The sequence below is a fragment of the Physeter macrocephalus genome, chromosome 7 (assembly GCF_002837175.3).
Source record: "Physeter macrocephalus isolate SW-GA chromosome 7, ASM283717v5, whole genome shotgun sequence".
NCBI lineage: Eukaryota > Metazoa > Chordata > Mammalia > Artiodactyla > Physeteridae > Physeter > Physeter macrocephalus.
Genome location: NC_041220.1, coordinates 27020610 through 27039427, shown reverse-complemented (window position 1 = coordinate 27039427; position 18818 = coordinate 27020610). Strand labels below are relative to the sequence as shown.

Sequence of the window (18818 nt, the reverse complement as noted above, 5' to 3'; positions counted from 1 at the left end):
CAGGGATTGAACCCAGGCCCTCAGCAGTGAGAGCGTGGAGTCCTAACCACTGCACCGCCAGGGAATTCCCTTATTCCTTTATCCATAGTCACATTGGGACACATGGAAAAGTGTTCCCTTGCAACTGTAACCTTTGCAAAACGATTTTTCTTCCATGCTTTTTCCTATTGTCATGAGGTAAGAAAAATTGATAAATCTAAATCCTCATCACTCAGTGTGGTCCCAGAGCAGCAGCCCCAGCAGGAGGTCGTCTGAAATGCAGACTCTCAGGCCCTCCCCAGACATACAGAATCAGAATCTGCACTTCAGTCAGTTTGTCATGTGACTCACATGCATGTTCAAGTCTGAGAGGCCCCTTTCTTAGTTAGGGCCATGCCCAGCCAAAAGTGGTTAATGGGGCCATGAATAAGTGTGGTCAGGAGCTTTCAAGTACAGAATATTCTGGGATCTTGTGATTGGATGGAGTACGGCCTCTACACGAGAGGGCAGCCTTCCTGTGCCACCACAGGTTCTGTGGTTTCATGGATTTCCTCACTCGGTAAGCATTCGATATACAAGCCATAACCCATAACCGCTCATTGTTCCTAAAACCATTACTCAGCACTTTTGCCTCAAAAAAAGTAAGAAAATGGGAAATTTCTCCCATTTGTATAGCTTGAGGCATAGGAATGAGCACTAGTGTATTAGTGCTATGTCATCTTTTAAATTATTCATTTTAGTGCCTTTCTCCAAGGTCAACACACAAACTAATATTTCTTTTTCTTTTTTTTTTTAGTCTGGATAATTTTCTTCAGTCTGGATGTTCACTAAATGCTTCTTACTCATGTTGACAGTTCTCTTTTCAGGGTCAGTTTACCCATGAGGAGTAGAATTTTGTATTCTGACTACATATAACCATTTTGTAGTACCTGGTAAAACGATAATACATCATACAAATTCAATTTTGCTCTGAGGAATCTTATACATTCATAATACAATCCTATTCCAGGTTGGAGAACAGAGAAAATGGAATTTGCTTCTGTGTAACCACGCAACATCGGTCTCACAGGACTTCGTGGCTGTAGAGATAGCAACACACATTTCCTAAGAATATTTTTCAAGTACCATTTGAGATATACCAAAAAATTAAACGTTTTAAGAGCTACTTGCTTTCATTTCATTCTTAAGGAATGCCTTCTTTGACATTATCATATGTAAGCTGCTTAGAAAAATCTTTTTACATATGTCCTCAGTAACATATATAAAGTGAAGGAAAAGAAAACAAATTCAAGAATACCTCTGAAGTTGTATACATTATGGGTCATATTAAACATTTTAAATTTGTAGTGTATATTTCTAGAATTCAAATTTAGAATGGGAAAGCCAGTGCTCTATCTTATTTCTCAAACCACTGCATTCCTCTGTTCTGAAATGCGCTGAACAGTGGGGCTGGGCCTCGGCTCTTTTCTCTGTGACCGAGGTCGCCTTCATTTTGAGGCCTGTGATTTAAATGCTGAGCACATGCTCACTCAGAAATAGTGTCGACTGGCTTTAACATGGCAGTTTGGGATTGAGTAGGTGCTAAACTCAAAGAGGACAAAGGCAGTGGCAATTTGGTGGAGCTGTGAGTTGGACCGCCTAGTGTTAATGAAATTATTAGAACTTTCACAAATACCTCCTCAATTTTGTTCTATGGTTAAAGATGCAACCAGAATGAAAGCAGATAATGAAGCCACTTACACTTTCCAGTAATTTCATATTAAACTTTATCCTCACGAGACGGGGCCAACCTTGTTATTCCCAAATTTAGAAGATCAGAACATGGACAAAGATATGAAATAGCTTTCATACAGCTAATTCCAGATAATCTGGAACTCTTTTCTAGCACAGCTTTCTACTCAACTGGTCCTTTTTAGGAAAAAGGGAGCTAGGCACCTATGTTTCAGGCCTTATTAATCTCCCTATCCAAACATCACTACCACTATACACAAGTATCTAAAAGGGTGTGTGGATCGCCTTCCTTCAACTTCATCAGCTTACCTCAGTTTATATATTTCCAGGAGAAGATTAGGAAATGAAAAGTTATGTATTTCCTTAAAAGGAAAACCTAGGAGAAATGACTAATGAAACTGGATGATGAGGTTGTCTGCTTTTAGGGAAAAAAGGACAAAGTCCAATTTTATTAAATTGCCTTAGGTGTTTCTTGTATTATGTTTGCAATGTCCTTAATTCAGAAACTGGTCCACTACAATTATTAGAAAAATAGGCATTTGCACTTTAATTCAGTGGACTTGTTTCTGAAAAGTCTTGTATTCTACAAAATCGCATACTAAAAATAAGGCTTATGGGAAAAATAGAGTTGGGGCAGACCCCTCGAGATCCATGCAACTTTGTAACTAAAGCACTAGCAAAAATAAAACTTGGTACCTTGGGAGAGGGCAGCCCAGGGAGCAGGTCGGCAGTAGCTGGAGGAGAGATTTGCTCAGGGGAGACTGAAGCACACAAAACCAAAATGGTGATGGACGTGACGCTTTGAACTCAGGAGGGAGTGAAACCTGCAGAGAGCCATGCAAAGCTGGAGGAATGTCTCCTGGGGGAGGGAAACTCATTGCGGGCACTTATTTCTCATTTTAACAGTCAACTGAGAAGGCTCCTTCTACCTGTACAGCAGCCGGGCTGAGGCCTCGTTCCCCCTGTTAGAACAGACTGGACCAAGAAGCCAACTCATGGTGAGTTTTACCCATCGCCTTCTGGACCATTATCTGGCAATTTGTAATGTACAATGTTCTGGCATAATTTTGTTGTCCCAAAGTGGCAATATTTATCTCAGATAATATTGTTCATGTTTTAGGTAATGTGTGCCATCTCCTGATTTAAGATAAAAATAAGCTCCATAGAGGAAAGGACTAAATTCTCATGTACATTCTCCCTCCATAGCACATAATACAATATCTTGAACACAGGAGATAATCCAAAGATACCTGCAGACTGATTAAATCTCATGACTTAATCTTGTATAACTGTACTTTGATATGACAGAGAAATAAAAACTGAAAAATTAGGGTACAATAAAAAGTCAATGCCATTGCTTCCTAATATAAAGAAGGAACCACATTCTGTTCAGAATTTTACATCTAAAACCAATTTTTTTTAACTTAAAAACTTGATTCATAAGCCATAATTGATAAAAATGTTAGACACTAAATAAGAAATGTCTGTGACTGGGAAAATAGACATTTTAAGTAACACTTTGATTACAACATAATTCAAAAGACTTAAAGCTTATAGCATTTTTCTTTTAGAAGCCATCTAAAAAATAAATCTTTTTCCCACTTAAAAAACTGTAGATCTACTAGTGTTTTAATTTTATATTCTATGAAGGGGGAAATTTTAAATATCACTAAATGTTTTAAATGGGAAGTAAAATTTGAAATGATTTTCTGTCCTTTAAGATAGCACAAAAATGTCAGTTTAAATTCTCTTTGAAGACTATTAGGATGACAAATTTCCAAATTTTGATGTTACACCTTTTGATTCATTTGTCAATGTTGACAAAAACGAGTCATTTAAGCAACAGATTTTTTTTAGCTCAACTAAAATGAATTAGTAAAAAAATGATGCTAAGGTAGTTTTTTTTTCTTTAAAAAGTATATCTTCCTCTAGAAACCATCTTTTTGCAAATTTGTGTGGCTGTTTTATGCAAGATTAAATCTGCCTTTATCTCGAGAACTGTAACATCTGATGATACACTGTCACAATAACAGTAGATATTCAGAAGGTCTAATACTATCAGATTTCCACCACTGTCCCAGGTGGAGGAGAAACATGGGTATTGAAAAGAAATGCTTTTAAGAGGCTCTTAACAAATGAGCCTCTTTTTGAAGAATATATTTTTAATTATTCATATTCTCCATTTTATGCCTTTTTAACAAATGCCATTTGTAAGTGGCAATTCAATCAAGTTTTCATAGCAATCTGTATAATAACTCTAGGAACTGATATTCCAACATTTAAAATTGATAATTTAAGAGACTATAATTAGTATAAAGCAGAAAATTCCCTTGAATGCTGTGGTCATATGTCCCATCTTCAGAAAATAGGATGTAAACATAAGAAGCTTTATAGTATAGACTTTTAAAATAGCATGGTCATTTAGAGAAAATTTTTTCATAAATTATGGTATAATATTCTGTGTATATTTTGAAATAGGTGATGGCTCTCTCTAGCCTTGTATGGAATACCTGAGCACGCTTAAGTGTGTTTGTGTGCGTATATACAGAAACACACAAATCTTAGTAAAATATGAATCAAATTCCAGTTACACTTAGGCCAATACCATATATTATGTATGCATGCTCATCCAGTCATTAGAAGTTTTGACTTTGATCGTATCTCATTCTTTTGCAATATATCTTTAAAATTTCAGATGGTATCTGACAGCACAGGAAGGATTTGTTCACTAAAAATATTGGGCACTACCACGGAAACTATAGCATATTAAGCATACAATATAGGGCTTCCCTGGTGGCGCAGTGGTTGCGCGTCCGCCTGCCGATGCAGGGGAACCGGGTTTGCGCCCCGGTCTGGGAGGATCCCGCGTGCCGCGGAGCGGCTGGGCCCGTGAGCCATGGCCGCTGGGCCTGCGCGTCCGGAGCCTGTGCTCCGCAACGGGAGAGGCCGCAGCAGAGGGAGGCCCGCATACCACACACACACACAAAAAAAGCATACAATATAAGCTGGCATCTAAGTGTATACTCTCTTTAGTTATCGGAAATGTAGAAAAATTATAGCAAAAGTGTGGACCAGGCTTCCTTGTCTGTTAGACCTCAAATCCACCATGCTGAATGAATTTTTATAGGGCATATACTTGTTCATGACCTCTAGTGTTAAAAAATTCTGTCATGTTTGAAAACTAGTCCCTCGTCGAGCCTGTGTCCCTGTTAATAGCTGAAAGGTCAATGGAGCTGCTAAACAGTTTGTATTACTGTCAGGGTGGCCATGAAAACACCGCCTGCAGCAAGAGGACTTGGCAGCTGGGTCAACAGGCACCGTGGGGATTTATCAACCCAAGGAGGCCACTTGCATAAAACTCTGACTGATGAATTGGGACTAGACTGGCTTATTGGGCTAAACCTTCTCCATTATGCATGGCTTTCTTTAGGGTGGCAGAGCTGCCTGCCGGCTCCCTGAGACATATGCGAAGGATAAACAGAACCAACTTCCTCTCATGAAGTGATTTTTGAGAAGAAAAAAAAAAAAAAAAAGCACACTTCAGCATCCAGTAACTAAGGAGAAGGATGAAGATATTAAATAAATAAATAAATAAACAAAGAGCAGTAAGTGGGGTCATCACAGGGAGGGGCGGGGAGGAGACAGGAGAGTAGTTTTTGATGTTGGTCACACAAGAGTCTGGGGACAGGACATTTCTGCAAAATGACCTCTGAAGCTGGGAATTTGCACTGTTAATTTATAGACCTCTTAAGGGAATGGGTTGTGTGACTTAGGGGGTTAACAGATAAGCAACGTGTTAAAAGAGAGTAAGACTGGGTACACAGGAATTAAATCGACATGTTTAAGCATGATTTTATTTTACGAATTCCTGGAGAAATAACCCTGGAAACATTTCCAGGTCAGAAAAGGTCATTTAGTTTAAGTCCATCTGAAACAAAAATTGAAGAATCTTTTTCAATAGTGTGAAAATATTTGTGTTCTATAAAACTAAAGCTTGGAAAGTTCAAAACTCTGTTAGAATTCTTTCATCTCCATCCCTCAGGAGCGTTTGTGTGATTCTGAAAAGATTTAACAAAGAGCAAGCCTCTAAGACATGACTTGGATATTCGAAAACTAGGTACTCAGGGCTCTTTAAAACTCCGTGGACACCTTGACCCCGATTTTGAAACTAACACTACCTCAAAAGTTGAGAGATCACCTGAAAATAATTCTTGAATGCATGGAATGAACACCAATGGTACTAAAGAACTGCATATGCTTTAAATACATTATTTAATTATCTTCACAGCGCTCTACAGAAATGAAGCAGAGGCAGAATGATTACCTGTACTTTACTGACAGGCAAAGGAGCACAGTATGGTGACACAATGCAGCATCCACACTAAGGAAGGTTCAGAGACAAGACCGTTTGACTGCCTATCCTGCCAGGATAGACTTCCTCATCTTGACAGGCTTCAGATGGCTCTAAGTGAGACTGAGATGAGTGTCCAGCTCTTGTCCTCAATGCCTTGACATCTGCTGGCTGAAGAAGCATCCCAGACCAGGGCATGCAGAACCCAGTACTTGAGGCTTCGGGGGACCCAGCAAAGTGGCCCAGCGAGCTGAATGATGGACTGTACTGATGCGCCTCTAACTCCACTCTGCCGTGAAACGACACTCTTCCACTTCTGAAGGTATCCCCGTTCTAACAGGGAGGGAAAATGCCTCCCTTTTCTGCTTTTCCTTTAAAAACTCCTGAGTTCTAGGGAAGCCATAGAGAAAGCCGGTTGTATTCTCACAGAATTTTCGTTGTTTTTGATTGCAAACAATGGCATTTGTTTTTTTATAACAGGTTATCCTGCCATCCTTTTCTGAGAAGGATGCCCACCGTAAATGATTTTAAACTTACGTAAATGATTATGTAGCATATAGCCTGAGACCAGATTGCCCTTACAGACTGAGCTGGCAATGCTGGGACCTCGTCTGCCTTTGTCAAAATGACCAAAGAATATTACATATCGTTTCAAAACTCCCTCATCTTTCTTATATGTGAGTGTGTGTGCGTGTAGGAAAAAAGAGGAAAAGACATAAATCTTATGGTGTGTAGGAATTTAACTTCCACAATACATAATACAGAATATATAAATTTTATGATTTGTACTTACTCTCTTTTAGAGTCATGAGTCAACTGAATGTTTGCAGTTCATTCTGAAAACATTCTAACGAGTCTGAGGCTCTTCCACAAGAATACAGTTAATCTAAGATTTTTAATTTGAGTTAGGTTTTTTGATGTAACAAGAAATGTCTGTGTATTATTTTTTTCCATTGATGAGGCTCTTTCTTCAATTTCTCCCTCAAACATGTTAGGAAAACAGTTGTGCTCTGAAGCAGACATCCTGAACACAGCTAGGTTAGTAATTAGCTCGTGTTTCCAAAATAATCCCGTTCACATATACTAAAAAGTGTCTGCTTATATAGAACTTCCACTCATCTGGGGAGAGCTGCTATAATAGCAAACGTTGGCATCCAAATCGAAACAGCCTGAGGCTCCCAACAAGTGTTTATGAAAACATTTGTTTTCTTATAGTCAGTTTAATTTTGAAATGTATGCCTGGGCCTGTGTACACGGACTGTGTCTCTGTTAATCCCCCCACCTTCTGAAAACCAAACACACATCTTAACCCTGGCCGCACGCATGACACGACTCACCAGAAACAGGCACCGTAATGAGAAGTCAGGCCTTTCAGGTATGTCACTCTGAGACCACCCTACGAGAGGAGGCCCCCATGATCACAAAGCCAAGGTCCCTCATGGCAGCCCTGGTAATTAGATACTAATAATGGACTGAAGGTGTAAAATTCACCTCAACTCACCACCAACAGACTAAACAATCCAGAGGAAGAGAGAAACATTTCTGTGAGAAGCAACGAGAATTAATAACGCTACCAGAGAGCTTGCAAAAGCACATCAACTTTGACAAATATGATGGAATAACAATGGCTATTTTGAAACTAATGGCGTTAGATCTGAGTGAAATCCGTAGACCTCATTCTGAATCGTTAGAATGCTATTTTATGAATTAACAATGGTTTGAGTTTTGTTCTTAATATTGCCACCTTCAACAATCACCGAAGTGTCTGATTTTTATTTTCATTCATTACTTTGCTTCTCACAGAAGGACACTGGATTTCACACTCAAGGAAGAAAAGAGCCCTTACAGTGTGTGGATGGGTACCTCTCTTACTGTGGAAGAAAATGTGTACTGTTAAATAGAGAAGGAAAGCTGTCATTATCACTGTGTGATAGATGGGTATATGTGATGCCTTCTATCATAGAGAGACCATTTTTGGTCTCTTTTTGTTCTGCAGCACCAATGTCAACCTATATTCTTCTCGGGAAAGACAGTGTTTCAGGGTATGGGAAAAGGACAAGGATCTCCATTTGTTAGTCAGTGAATTTTTCAGAAAAACATACACAATTTATAACCTACAAATATTTTTAAAGTGTAATTAAATGAATGCTCTTAGTAAACTTTTCAGACTATTGGCATTTTTTCTCCTAAAAGGGACGTGAAACTTGGGAATTTAAATTTGCAAATGGGCTCATAAAGCTAAGTTAGCATAGAAAGAATCAGAAATTCACAGCACGGCGAAGCTAGGGTCTGACCACTACCGGTGTTCCACAGTAGTCGTATTTGTGAGGATACTGAAGTCCTATAATAATTGCTTCTAAAATTACGGCTAATATCTATTTGACAGTATATGATTTTAGCAGCTTCTGAGAGTTCTGATTTTATCCATGAGATTAACAACTGCCTAATGATGACTCAGGATCACTTGAAAGTTGTGTGTGTGTTGAAGTTGGGTGGGTGGGTAGAGAAGAGCAGGAGAGGGATAATTATATTCTCTAAAGGATGAAAACATTCACATCTTCCTTTTGCTGAAATAAATAACAAAATATTTCTTCAGTTTTCATTTGTTTAGTCACAGAAGCTGTGAGCATCCAGTTATAAAATGAGGCTCCAGTGTTGAGCTGCCGAAATAACTTATCCTGATTACCTAACAAAAGTCATACTAAGCATACTAAGGTCTGCCAGAAGTTCCTGGTTTTTCTCGAAAGGAAAGGAGGGTTTATTGCTTCCAACAAGAGAGCGGAAGCCGCTGCCTCATACATCAGGGTCCTCCTCGGACATTTAACTGAGGACCCTGATTCCACAAATATAATGCTGCTTTCAGATGACAACAAAGATGCCCTGAACGTGATCGAAATAAGGCCTTTAAAGTTCAGGGTGTTCAAGTCTAGGCCTCAGAGACTGGAACTGAGGGTCTCTCAGGAGAGCACTTAGCAGATGGGCAGGACGGAAATGTTCATCTTTGTTGAGGGCTAATTGCAATTCCATCACTAATTTGAATGCACTGGAATAACTAAGAGAATATTGCTTGACTTAACGGAATATTAAAAAAAAACCCTCACCTTTTGGGATCTACAATTTTGTAGAGTTTTCCATTGTGAGTCTGGGTCATACTTTTACTACTTGATAGAATGTAAACTTCACCTATGAAGAGAGAAATACAATAAGTTAATTCACAGTATCATAAAGCCTTACCTTCTGTTGCCTAGCAGATTATTATATATATATAATACGTGTGTATGTAGGTATGTGTATGTATATACATATATTATATATTCATACATCCTCAGAAGATCACTTGCCTGAGTGCATCCAAATTCCGGTCGCTTCTCCCCACATCTCGCTATTACTCCAGTGCGAGCAGATATTAATCTCTCACCTGGAAGATGGCAACAGCCTCCTAACTGATCTCCCTGCTCCTACTCTTATTCTTCTATGTTTATTCTCAACATAGCAGCCGCAGGGATTCCTTAAAAGGCAAGTTAGATGATATAAATTGGATCACACTCCTCTGTTTCAATACCCTCCAATGGCATCTAATCTCTCTCCCAGCAAAGGTAAGTCCTGACAGTGGCCTACAATGTCCCCCCTTACTGCTCTGACCCCATCTGCAATGTTTCTACCCTCACTTCCTGACTTTGGACATGCAAGGCAGGTTCCTGTCCCAGCCTCCTGTCTCAGGCCCCTGGTGTCCCAGGCTCCTCCTGCCTCAGCATCTGTCCCAGGTCCTATCTCAGGCTCCTGTCGGTAGACCACCACTAGATGCATTGTTCCCCTTTCAGGTCTGTGCTTAGATATCATCTTTCTTGACTGTTCTATTTAAAAGTACACTCGTCCCAACTCCTAGCCATCTCTATCCCTCTTTACAACTAGATTTTCCTCCTAAGCACTTATTACCAACTAATGTACAATATATTTTTAAAAAATTATTTTTATTGTCCTCCTTTAGGATGTAAATTTCATGAAAACAGTTTAGATTGTTATCTCTTTATCTGCTCCTGTATCCCCAACTCCTAGAACAGAGCTTTGCACAGAATAGGTGCTCAATAAATAGTTGTAGAGTGAGTGTGGACTGGCAAGTTTTATCTTGATTTATTCCACCCAAGATTCAAAGGTTTGGTTACCAAGTTGTTCCTGTTAATTGATAATTTGAGGCCAGGTGGCATTGGGTACTCCTTTTTAATTTTTAGCTTTTTAAACAAAATACATTAAAATAAATAGCTGGGGGGAGAGAGAGAGAGACCCTTTTGCTCAATCCCAGCTCCATGTCTCTGCTTCCTGATGCCAGGCTGTGTTCCTGAAAATGAACTACAACAGATGGGAGTACCCTCTTAGGAGAGAACCGCTCTCGTTTATTACCACTCCTTGCATATAATTCAATATATAGAACTGATCACATGAATAGGGAATTAGAAGCTGTATTTATGATTATATGTTTATAAGGCTTTAAAATTTATATCTGGTTCTCATTCATGAACTAGGTCTTGATTTAGTCTATATTTCTCTTTTCTACTTTATTATTGTGTATTAAGCACACCCTACTGCTTTCTCACTTCTGGAAAGGATGTTATGGGATTTACATTAAAAACACAGACACAACAGGAAAAATAAAAATGACGTTAAAAGGCAAAGGAATGTAAGTAAAAAAAAAATCATATTTATTTCAAGTACTTTATGTAGTTTACCGTATTTAGTCCTTACAACAAACCCATCCTAATTTTATAGTTAAAAACACACACACACACACACACACACACATAGAAAAAAGACTCTCAACACTTTTTGTTTCAAAAAATGAAAACTCTAACTCACTTTCTTATATGGCTCTTAATTAAAAACCAAAGAGTTTTGCATTAAAGAGTGAAATTATATTTATTTTTAATTATGAAATATACACTATGTTGTTGCTTTTGGGCAGTAAGAACTGTATATGCTTCATTTCTTGGTTCTCCTCCCAACACTGTATTAAGTGTGGACAGATATTTGGATATTTTAATGGGGGTAATGCAAATAGGATGAATGATGGTGAGTCACTGGCAGTAAGGTCTGGGGAAATCAAAGTGATTCATCAAAATGATTCTAAATACTCATCTCGGGGCTTCCCTGGTGGCGCAGTGGTTGAGGGCCCGCCTGCCAATGCAGGGGACACGGGTTCGTGCCCCGGTCCGGGAAGATCCCACATGCCGTGGAGCCTGCGCGTCTGGAGCCTGTGCTCCGCAACGGGAGAGGCCACGACAGTGAGAGGCCCGCGTAACGCAAAAAAAAAAAAAACAAAAATACTCATCTCTAACTCTGCCACAAACAATGTGATCCTAATTTATATTTTAAAATCAGAGTTTTCCAATGACGTTTAAATTACAATTACAGAAGATTTAAGCGAGAAAAGGTATCTTTCTGGTTCATTTGAATGGGGTAGAAGAATTTCAAGGGAAAATTAAATGCAAGATGCTTTCAATGCTAGAACAAGAAAAAGATAGATTGGACTTCTCTTCTTTGAATCCTTATATTCCTGTGGCTTTGAAATCTGTGTGTTGTGTTTCAGGAAACTTGTCTGAGTCCCTTGGTAACCTAAGTGAATGGCATGGATGTATTTCTGATGAATTCTCTGTTTGATGTAGGAAAACCAAATCTGCGTGTTTAGAGTAAATAATTCTGATTTAGGGACTTCCCTGGTGTTGCAGTGGTTAAGAATCTGCCTGCCAGTGCAGGGGACACGGGTTCAAGCCCTGGTCTGGGAAGATCCCACATGCCGCGGAGCTACTAAGCCCGTGCACCACAACTACTGAGCCTGCGAGCCTAGAGCCCACGCTCCGCAACAAGAGAAGCCACCGCAATCAGAAGCCTGCACACCGCAACGAAGAGTAGCCCCTGCTCGCCACAACTAGAGAAAGCCCGCATGCAGTAACAAAGACCCAACACAGCCAAAAATATAAATAAATAAATAAATTTATAAAAAAAAATTTTTTAATTATTAATAATTTTGATTTAGATAGAAACACAACTTTTCTTTCTTAATACCTAGAAATTTATCTCCAAGGCTAAAGGAGCATGGTAGCCATAGTTTGTTTGGATATTATTCTTTAAAGGGAATCATTATGAAAACTACATTTATCTCTGAAATTTAAATTGGTAGCATTTCACCCTTTGATTGGTAGCATTCCGATATCAACTTCTTTTCGCTTGTTAAGCTGCATACATTTTGATAACATACCAACAAATAAACTGTATGTTATCCTGGAGATTATCAATGAGAAGATAATTTCCATTCTGTTGGAAAGCAGATCTACAAAGTCAGATTATCTTGCACAAATTTCATGCCTCGATGGGCAAAAAAATAAGGGATAAAGTGAGATTCAGATTACAACAAATTTTAATTTATTCCAAGAGACGTGGATAAGTGCAAAGGTTCAGATAGAGAATATAAACAAATGACTTAGCTGCATCAAAAATATCAGTAGGCATTTAAAATTTTCTCTGTCTTCAAGACTCAGAAGTTCTCTTTTGACTCCCATTTTTCTGCTTTATTACTTTCATATTTCTGGGGGGGGGGAATAAGATTTAAAGACCCCCAGAGAAAGTTTATTGGAAGAGAATACTGAATTGGTCATCTTTGCCGTAGGTTACATTTCCAACAAATGCAAGATGAGATTGTTATACTTATTTTTCAGAGCAGAACAGAGCCTCTTGGGCAGAGATTGAGAATGGAACTTAACAGAAATAGTTTGTACAGTACCTAATTCGTCTTCTCCAAATCCCAAAATGTGACCTGAAAAGTAACCTCTACAGGAAGCACCGTTGCCAAGACAGAGTGGTTTTTCTTGCCATTGCTTGGTCACAGGACTTTGCTGGAGGGTTAAGAAATTCCTACAACAAAACATACCAGAAACCTATGATGAAAATATGCTTTTGGCTAAAAAACACAATAAAATGTTTAAAATAAAACTCATAATAAATAATTGTTGTGCCACAGACCTGGCTTCTAAAGGGAAAAATAAAATAGCCCATAATGTGTGTGAATACGCCGAAATTCCCATGTGAAGAGAAAGTACTTAAGACAATATTTTGTTTGGAGGCGGGGTACTAAAAGTACCTGAGTCTGAGAAAAGCCCTCCCCGTCATCCAGAGAATGATACTTCCTCTCCAGGACTAGACTCCATGCTGTGCTATTAATCAGAGAGAAGGATGGGGGAAGATCATGGAGTCAGTACTCTTTTCTAGTTCCTTTCAGCGACCAAGCATATCAGCTCTGCCATATGCCTGAATGCCAGTGACTTGGAGAACAAGATTCTTATTTTGGGTTTCATCACAGAGTTTCTTATAATTATCCACAATGTGACCTCTAAACTTTAGGCTAAAATTTAATTTTGTAGCATTCCTATGAATAGAGACAAATTAAGGTCTGTTGCCAAAAGTCCCAAAAGTTTGGCAAAAGCAAAAATTCTTAGCCTTCCAGATAATTTTCAAAATATTTATACAACTCATGTAAAACCACAGTTTTCAATTTACTCATGATCACGGTAAATTTATGTTAAGGATGAAGGGAAGACTCTAAATAATATGAAATGTCTGTCTGAAGACCTCTCTGCTCTTAAAAATTATTTTATGAATTTGATCAAGTATGTTTAAAAAGCATCTTTTAGGAAGTTCTTGAATTATCCCACCAAACATGGTGGAAATAAAAGTAAATAATAAGGGCTTCCCTGGTGGTGCAGTGGTTGAGAGTCCACCTGCTGATGCGGGGGACATGGGCTCGTGCCCCGGTCCGGGAGGATCCCACGTGCCGCGTAGCTGCTGGGCCCGTGAGCCATGGCCGCTGAGCCTGCGCGTCCGGAGCCTGTGCTCCGCAACGGGTGAGGCCACAACAGTGAGAGGCCCACGTACCGCAAAAAAAAAAAAAAATTAAATAATAATATTTATGTGTGTCCCACACCTGACTTCCAAAGGGAGGCAATCATTTGAAACTTTTATGATGGTTTGCCCAATAATCAATGGATATGTCATTTGATCTATCAAACTGTGGTATCAGGAAACCTACCCATTACGATCTCCAAACACGTAGCTTCCATAGAGTCTTTCCGACTGGCAGCCTCGGTACACAAATCCACCAACCAAAGGACCATTACTGAATGGCTTGAATTCTAAAAGTGATGGCTCACTTTCTGGAAATAAATAAACATAACGTTAGATCAAATGAAACGTATTTTCATAAAGGAAAAGTAATGTAGGCCACACCACAATTATTACAGTAATTTAACTCTGAAATGTGTTCCATGATGCATAAGATGGATCCTTGTAGATATTTAGTGAAAATAATTACCCCTTTTGCTTAAATATAATGTGATTAAATGTAATGTAAAGGGCTTCCATGCATAGCGGAATGAAATAAAAATGCTCTGCAAATGCTTGTTGTTATTATAACTGCCAAGATGTATCAAATTTTCAATGACATTAGAATCTGGATATTTTGCAAAATCATGGACTTTAGAACTAAAATACTTAAAAAAATACTTAATCTTTTTAATATTGAATTTTTTGCAGAAATGCTTTCGCATATGCCTACTAAACTGAGCCAGACCTCTCAAATTTTATAAAATGTTTAAAAGTTCAAGCTTTAAAGAAAATAAAGGTATGGTACATAAAAGGTCTTCAAAACCACATTTGTTGCATATTTTAAAACACTGTCCCTTAGTCAAGTAATATCTTCATTTAAAATGTTTTAAGAGTTTTGTTTATAGAGTCATGGGGTTAGCAAAGTCTATTTCAGTCATTCCTTCAGAATTACATGTGGATAGACATGTATCTCAGTCTTTCCAGGCATGTCATTATGTACTTGAATACAGGGATGCCAGTTGCGATGGAAAAGATACAAAGTCAGCTGCAAATTAATCTGAAAATTACTTATTACGTACTTAAATAAGTCACTATCAATAGGAAGTATTTTAGGCGAAAGCTTCTGTGGAAAGACAGTCATTCTAAAGTCCTTCCCCCTCCCCATGTGATTATGGTGAATACGATATTATAAAAAGTAGAACAGATATGTTGTAAATAACCAGGATACTGAGAGGCAGCCTAACTGAAAGACTAAGGTCATGAACTCTGGAGTCAGGTTCAAATCCAGATCCTGTCACTTTACGTGGTGTGACAGTCAACCTTTCTGTGTCTCAGTTCCCTCATTTGTACAATGTGGCCAATAAGAGGGCCTACCACATAGGGTTTCTCTGTAAATGAAATGAGTGAAGTTTGCAAAGTGCTTACTGCAGGAGCTGGCATGTAGTAAGCGTTGTGGATGTGGTTATTTGTTTTTTTTTTTCCTGATTTATTGAGGTATAATTAACAAATAAAATTATAAATGTATGTGCGTATATATATGTGTGTGTGTGTATATATATACACATTGTAAAAGGATTCTGTGGCTGTGTGTTTAATAGATAAATGTAAGACCATCAATATTGTAACCAGTTTCAGCTGAATCCCAATTAATGTGATTGTAGGATTTAATCTACAAATATAACCAAAATTCCCACAGGCTAGTGACTCATTAGATTTTTTTTCTAACCACATTATTCTTTGGTTTGGCTTTCATAAGATGCACACACACACACACATGAATACCTGAAAAAAAATAAAGTAAAATAACTGAATACCACATGAACCAACACAGCTGCTTCGTTCCTGGTACTAAGTAAATATCCGTATTGAATGAATAAATAGAAGAAGCAATCAATTTAATAATCTTCATCTACTATATTCCCTGAATCATAATCATATTTGATATATTGTTTCCTCTAAAAGGAGCATATACAAAAACACTGAAAAATATTAACTTTATATTTTAATACGTATCTCTAAATACTCTAGTAATCATGTTGTTAAAAATAAGATCTAAACATTCCATCTTCATGACTTGGGTAAATAAGTCAAGTTTTTATAAGTCTATTACTTTGTTCTCTCTAAAATAAACACCTTTACCAAATAATTCTTATTTGAAACACTTATAATTTTCCTAATTGCTGAGACTAGTACGTTGGGTATTGAGAAATTTCTTACCTTCAACACTTGTTTTTTTCCTCTGTATATAAGATGTTAAGACAAGTTCTCCCTTATATATTAAATAAATAGAAGGTATTCATCTCGATTCTCAGATGAGCAAAATATAAACTGCTAACTTTTGAAGGTCCATTAAATTTTGGGGGCCTACAGAAGAGCACCATTCAATCCACGGGAAAGGTAATCACCCAAATGGAACCCCTAGAGCTTGTAAGAGTCACTGGACCTTTAAAAAGTGAGCAACTGACGCCCTCACCATGGTTAGGCCAGTATTTTGATGCTTTCCCAAATGCTCATTTTGCAGAAATCCTTTTCTCTTCAATTACTATATTAAAATAAAACAAAGCCCAAACTAAAGCCAAATCAACAAATTATGCTCTACTTACCATAATCTCTCCCCTTAATTATCTGTAGGATTCTGGCTGATGATCTGTTCTTTCCATTGGAGTCTGAGCAAAGTATTGTTAAATTGATGTTTATGTCAGTGGGGTGTCGATCCACAGCACATCTGCGACAAAATGAGGGTGATACCCATGAATTCCAACCGGGGTATCTTCTAAGGTCAGACCAGAGATTCCTGACACAGGAATCCTCTGTGGGCTGGCAAGGATCCTATGGGCGATTTAGTTTGGAACCTCTAGAAACCACCGAAGGAAACGTCCTGTTTGCTTACTCGGCTGAAGTTTAATGATCTCTGGAGTGTATTTCTTAATTTCTCTCGGTATCTACCTCCATTATGAATGTGCACGCTGACTTAGAACACTTGGTAGCCTGTTGTTAAGGAATAGCACATGTATGATACGCTGGTAAGGTATAAGAGTAAGAATGGCAGCACCATCAATTCACATCCGTAACACGTGCTACGGACCACTTGGTCCCCAACTTAATGATGATTCAGCTTTATGATGCTGTGGAAGTAGTACACATTCAGTAGAAAGCATACTTCCAATTGTGAATTTTCATCTTTTCCTGGCTAATGGCATGTGGTACAATCCTCTCTCGTGATGCTGGGCAGTGGTTGCTGCAGCTCCCGGTCAGCCACTCCATCACGAGGGGAAACAACGACACACTGACACCGATTCTGCATTCCTGCAACCATTCTGCTTTCCACTTTCAGTACGGTACTCAATAAATGACATGAGATATTCCACATCAAATAGGCTCTGTGTTGGAAGGCTGTGCCCAACTGTAGGCCGGTGTGAGTGTTCTGAGCACATTTAAGGTGGGCTAGACTAAGCTACGATGTTCGTTCGGTAGGTGAGGACCATTAAGTGCATTTTCGACTTAACGGTATTTTCAACTGATGATGGCTTCATCGGGACTTAACCCCATCATGAGTCACGGATAACCTGTAATAGTTATAGTATTCGTTTTGTGTTTCTTACATAGAATCACTACGTTCTAAAGTGTGGGCTGCTCTAATGAAGGAAAGCATGCACTCCAGTTCAAGGAATAAAATAAGGCTGATCCCACAACCATTGAGGTCTTTCACGTGGACTCTGATGTTGTGTTCAGCCCCCAATCTGGGGCCAGAATATTTCTGTGACTTCAGCCACTGACTGTAAAGTCCATGGGGACCGGAACCACTTCCGACCTCTTTATCACTGTATTTCTACTCCTTAGTTCAAACCCAGGAATATAAGAGGGGCTCAATATTTGTTGAATGTTTAAGTCAATGAGTGACTAGGTATGGGGAGTTTGGGCTGGGGGAAGAATGCAGTTGAATAACGTTTTGAAGTTCTCACAAATTTGGAAAACAGTCTTGCACTGTTTTTAGGTTTCTCAAGCTTGGCATTATTGACATTTGGGGCCAGATATTTCTTTCTTTTGGGGAGAAGAGGGGGTTGCTCTGAGCACTGTAGGATATTTAGCGGCATCTCTGACCTCCATACACTCGATGTCAGTAGCATGATCTCCTCCTTCCAATTTGTGAAAAGCAAAAATGCTTCTCGATATTGCCAAATGTTCTCTGGGGGCAAAGCCATCCCATTGAGAATCACTGTTTTAGGCCAATAAAATACACTAATGACAAAAACAAATTCATTGGGGCTATTAAATAAATTTCAAAATTTAAAAAAAAAATCTGAGAGTAGATTCTGGGGCTTAAGAGACACGAGTCACATGCAGCAATTATTTAAGCAACAACAGTGAAACAAAACCTGTTGGCTCCAAATGATCCTCTTCATAGTAGCCTGACCTGCCACAGGTGGGTTAGTGGTTCTGTGGCCACAGTCACTTTCTTGTCCTCATTAATTCAATGATTCGCAGAATACAATGTCTGGCAGGGATCCTGACACAGACCTGCTGTGACTTAAGGTGGAACCAAGTCCATACAGGGTGAGAAATTTTTCCTGTACTGCTTTTCTTTTGAAAATGGAGAAACTATGACCAAAAAAGCTTTGTGTTTCTAACAAAGAAAGAGCAAAGAGACCTTTGGCCAGGTCTCCCAAAGGTGGAGTTGCTGGAGACCATGAGGTCTCTGACTGAATATCAAATCCACCAAGAACCACTTGGCCTTTCTTTTTTTTTTTTTTTTTTTTTTTTGTGCGGTTCGCGGGCCTCTCACTGCTGTGGCCTCTCCCGTTGTGCAGCACAGGCTCCGGACGCACAGGCTCAGCGGCCATGGCTCACGGGCCCCGCCGCTCCGCGGCACGCGGGATCCTCCCGGACC

The 18818-nt window shown here is 38.9% G+C and overlaps 1 protein-coding gene across 4 annotated transcripts in view; it reads right to left on the bottom strand.

The window, feature by feature from the left end:
• Nucleotides 1-18818, bottom strand: part of HHIP (hedgehog interacting protein) — a 95548-nt gene that overhangs the window by 15594 nt on the left and 61136 nt on the right. For 3 of the 4 annotated variants that reach the window (XM_007116645.1, XM_007116646.3, XM_007116647.3), the window contains exons 8-11: nt 16534-16655; nt 14136-14259; nt 12834-12964; nt 9163-9244 (exon numbers count right to left, since the gene is read on the bottom strand). In XM_007116645.1, the coding sequence (XP_007116707.1) occupies nt 9163-9244; nt 12834-12964; nt 14136-14259; nt 16534-16655 (459 nt within the window). Of the gene's footprint in view, nt 1-8509; nt 8629-9162; nt 9245-12833; nt 12965-14135; nt 14260-16533; nt 16656-18818 lie in introns of those variants that run through there. The other variant, XM_007116648.4, reaches the window with a different exon arrangement.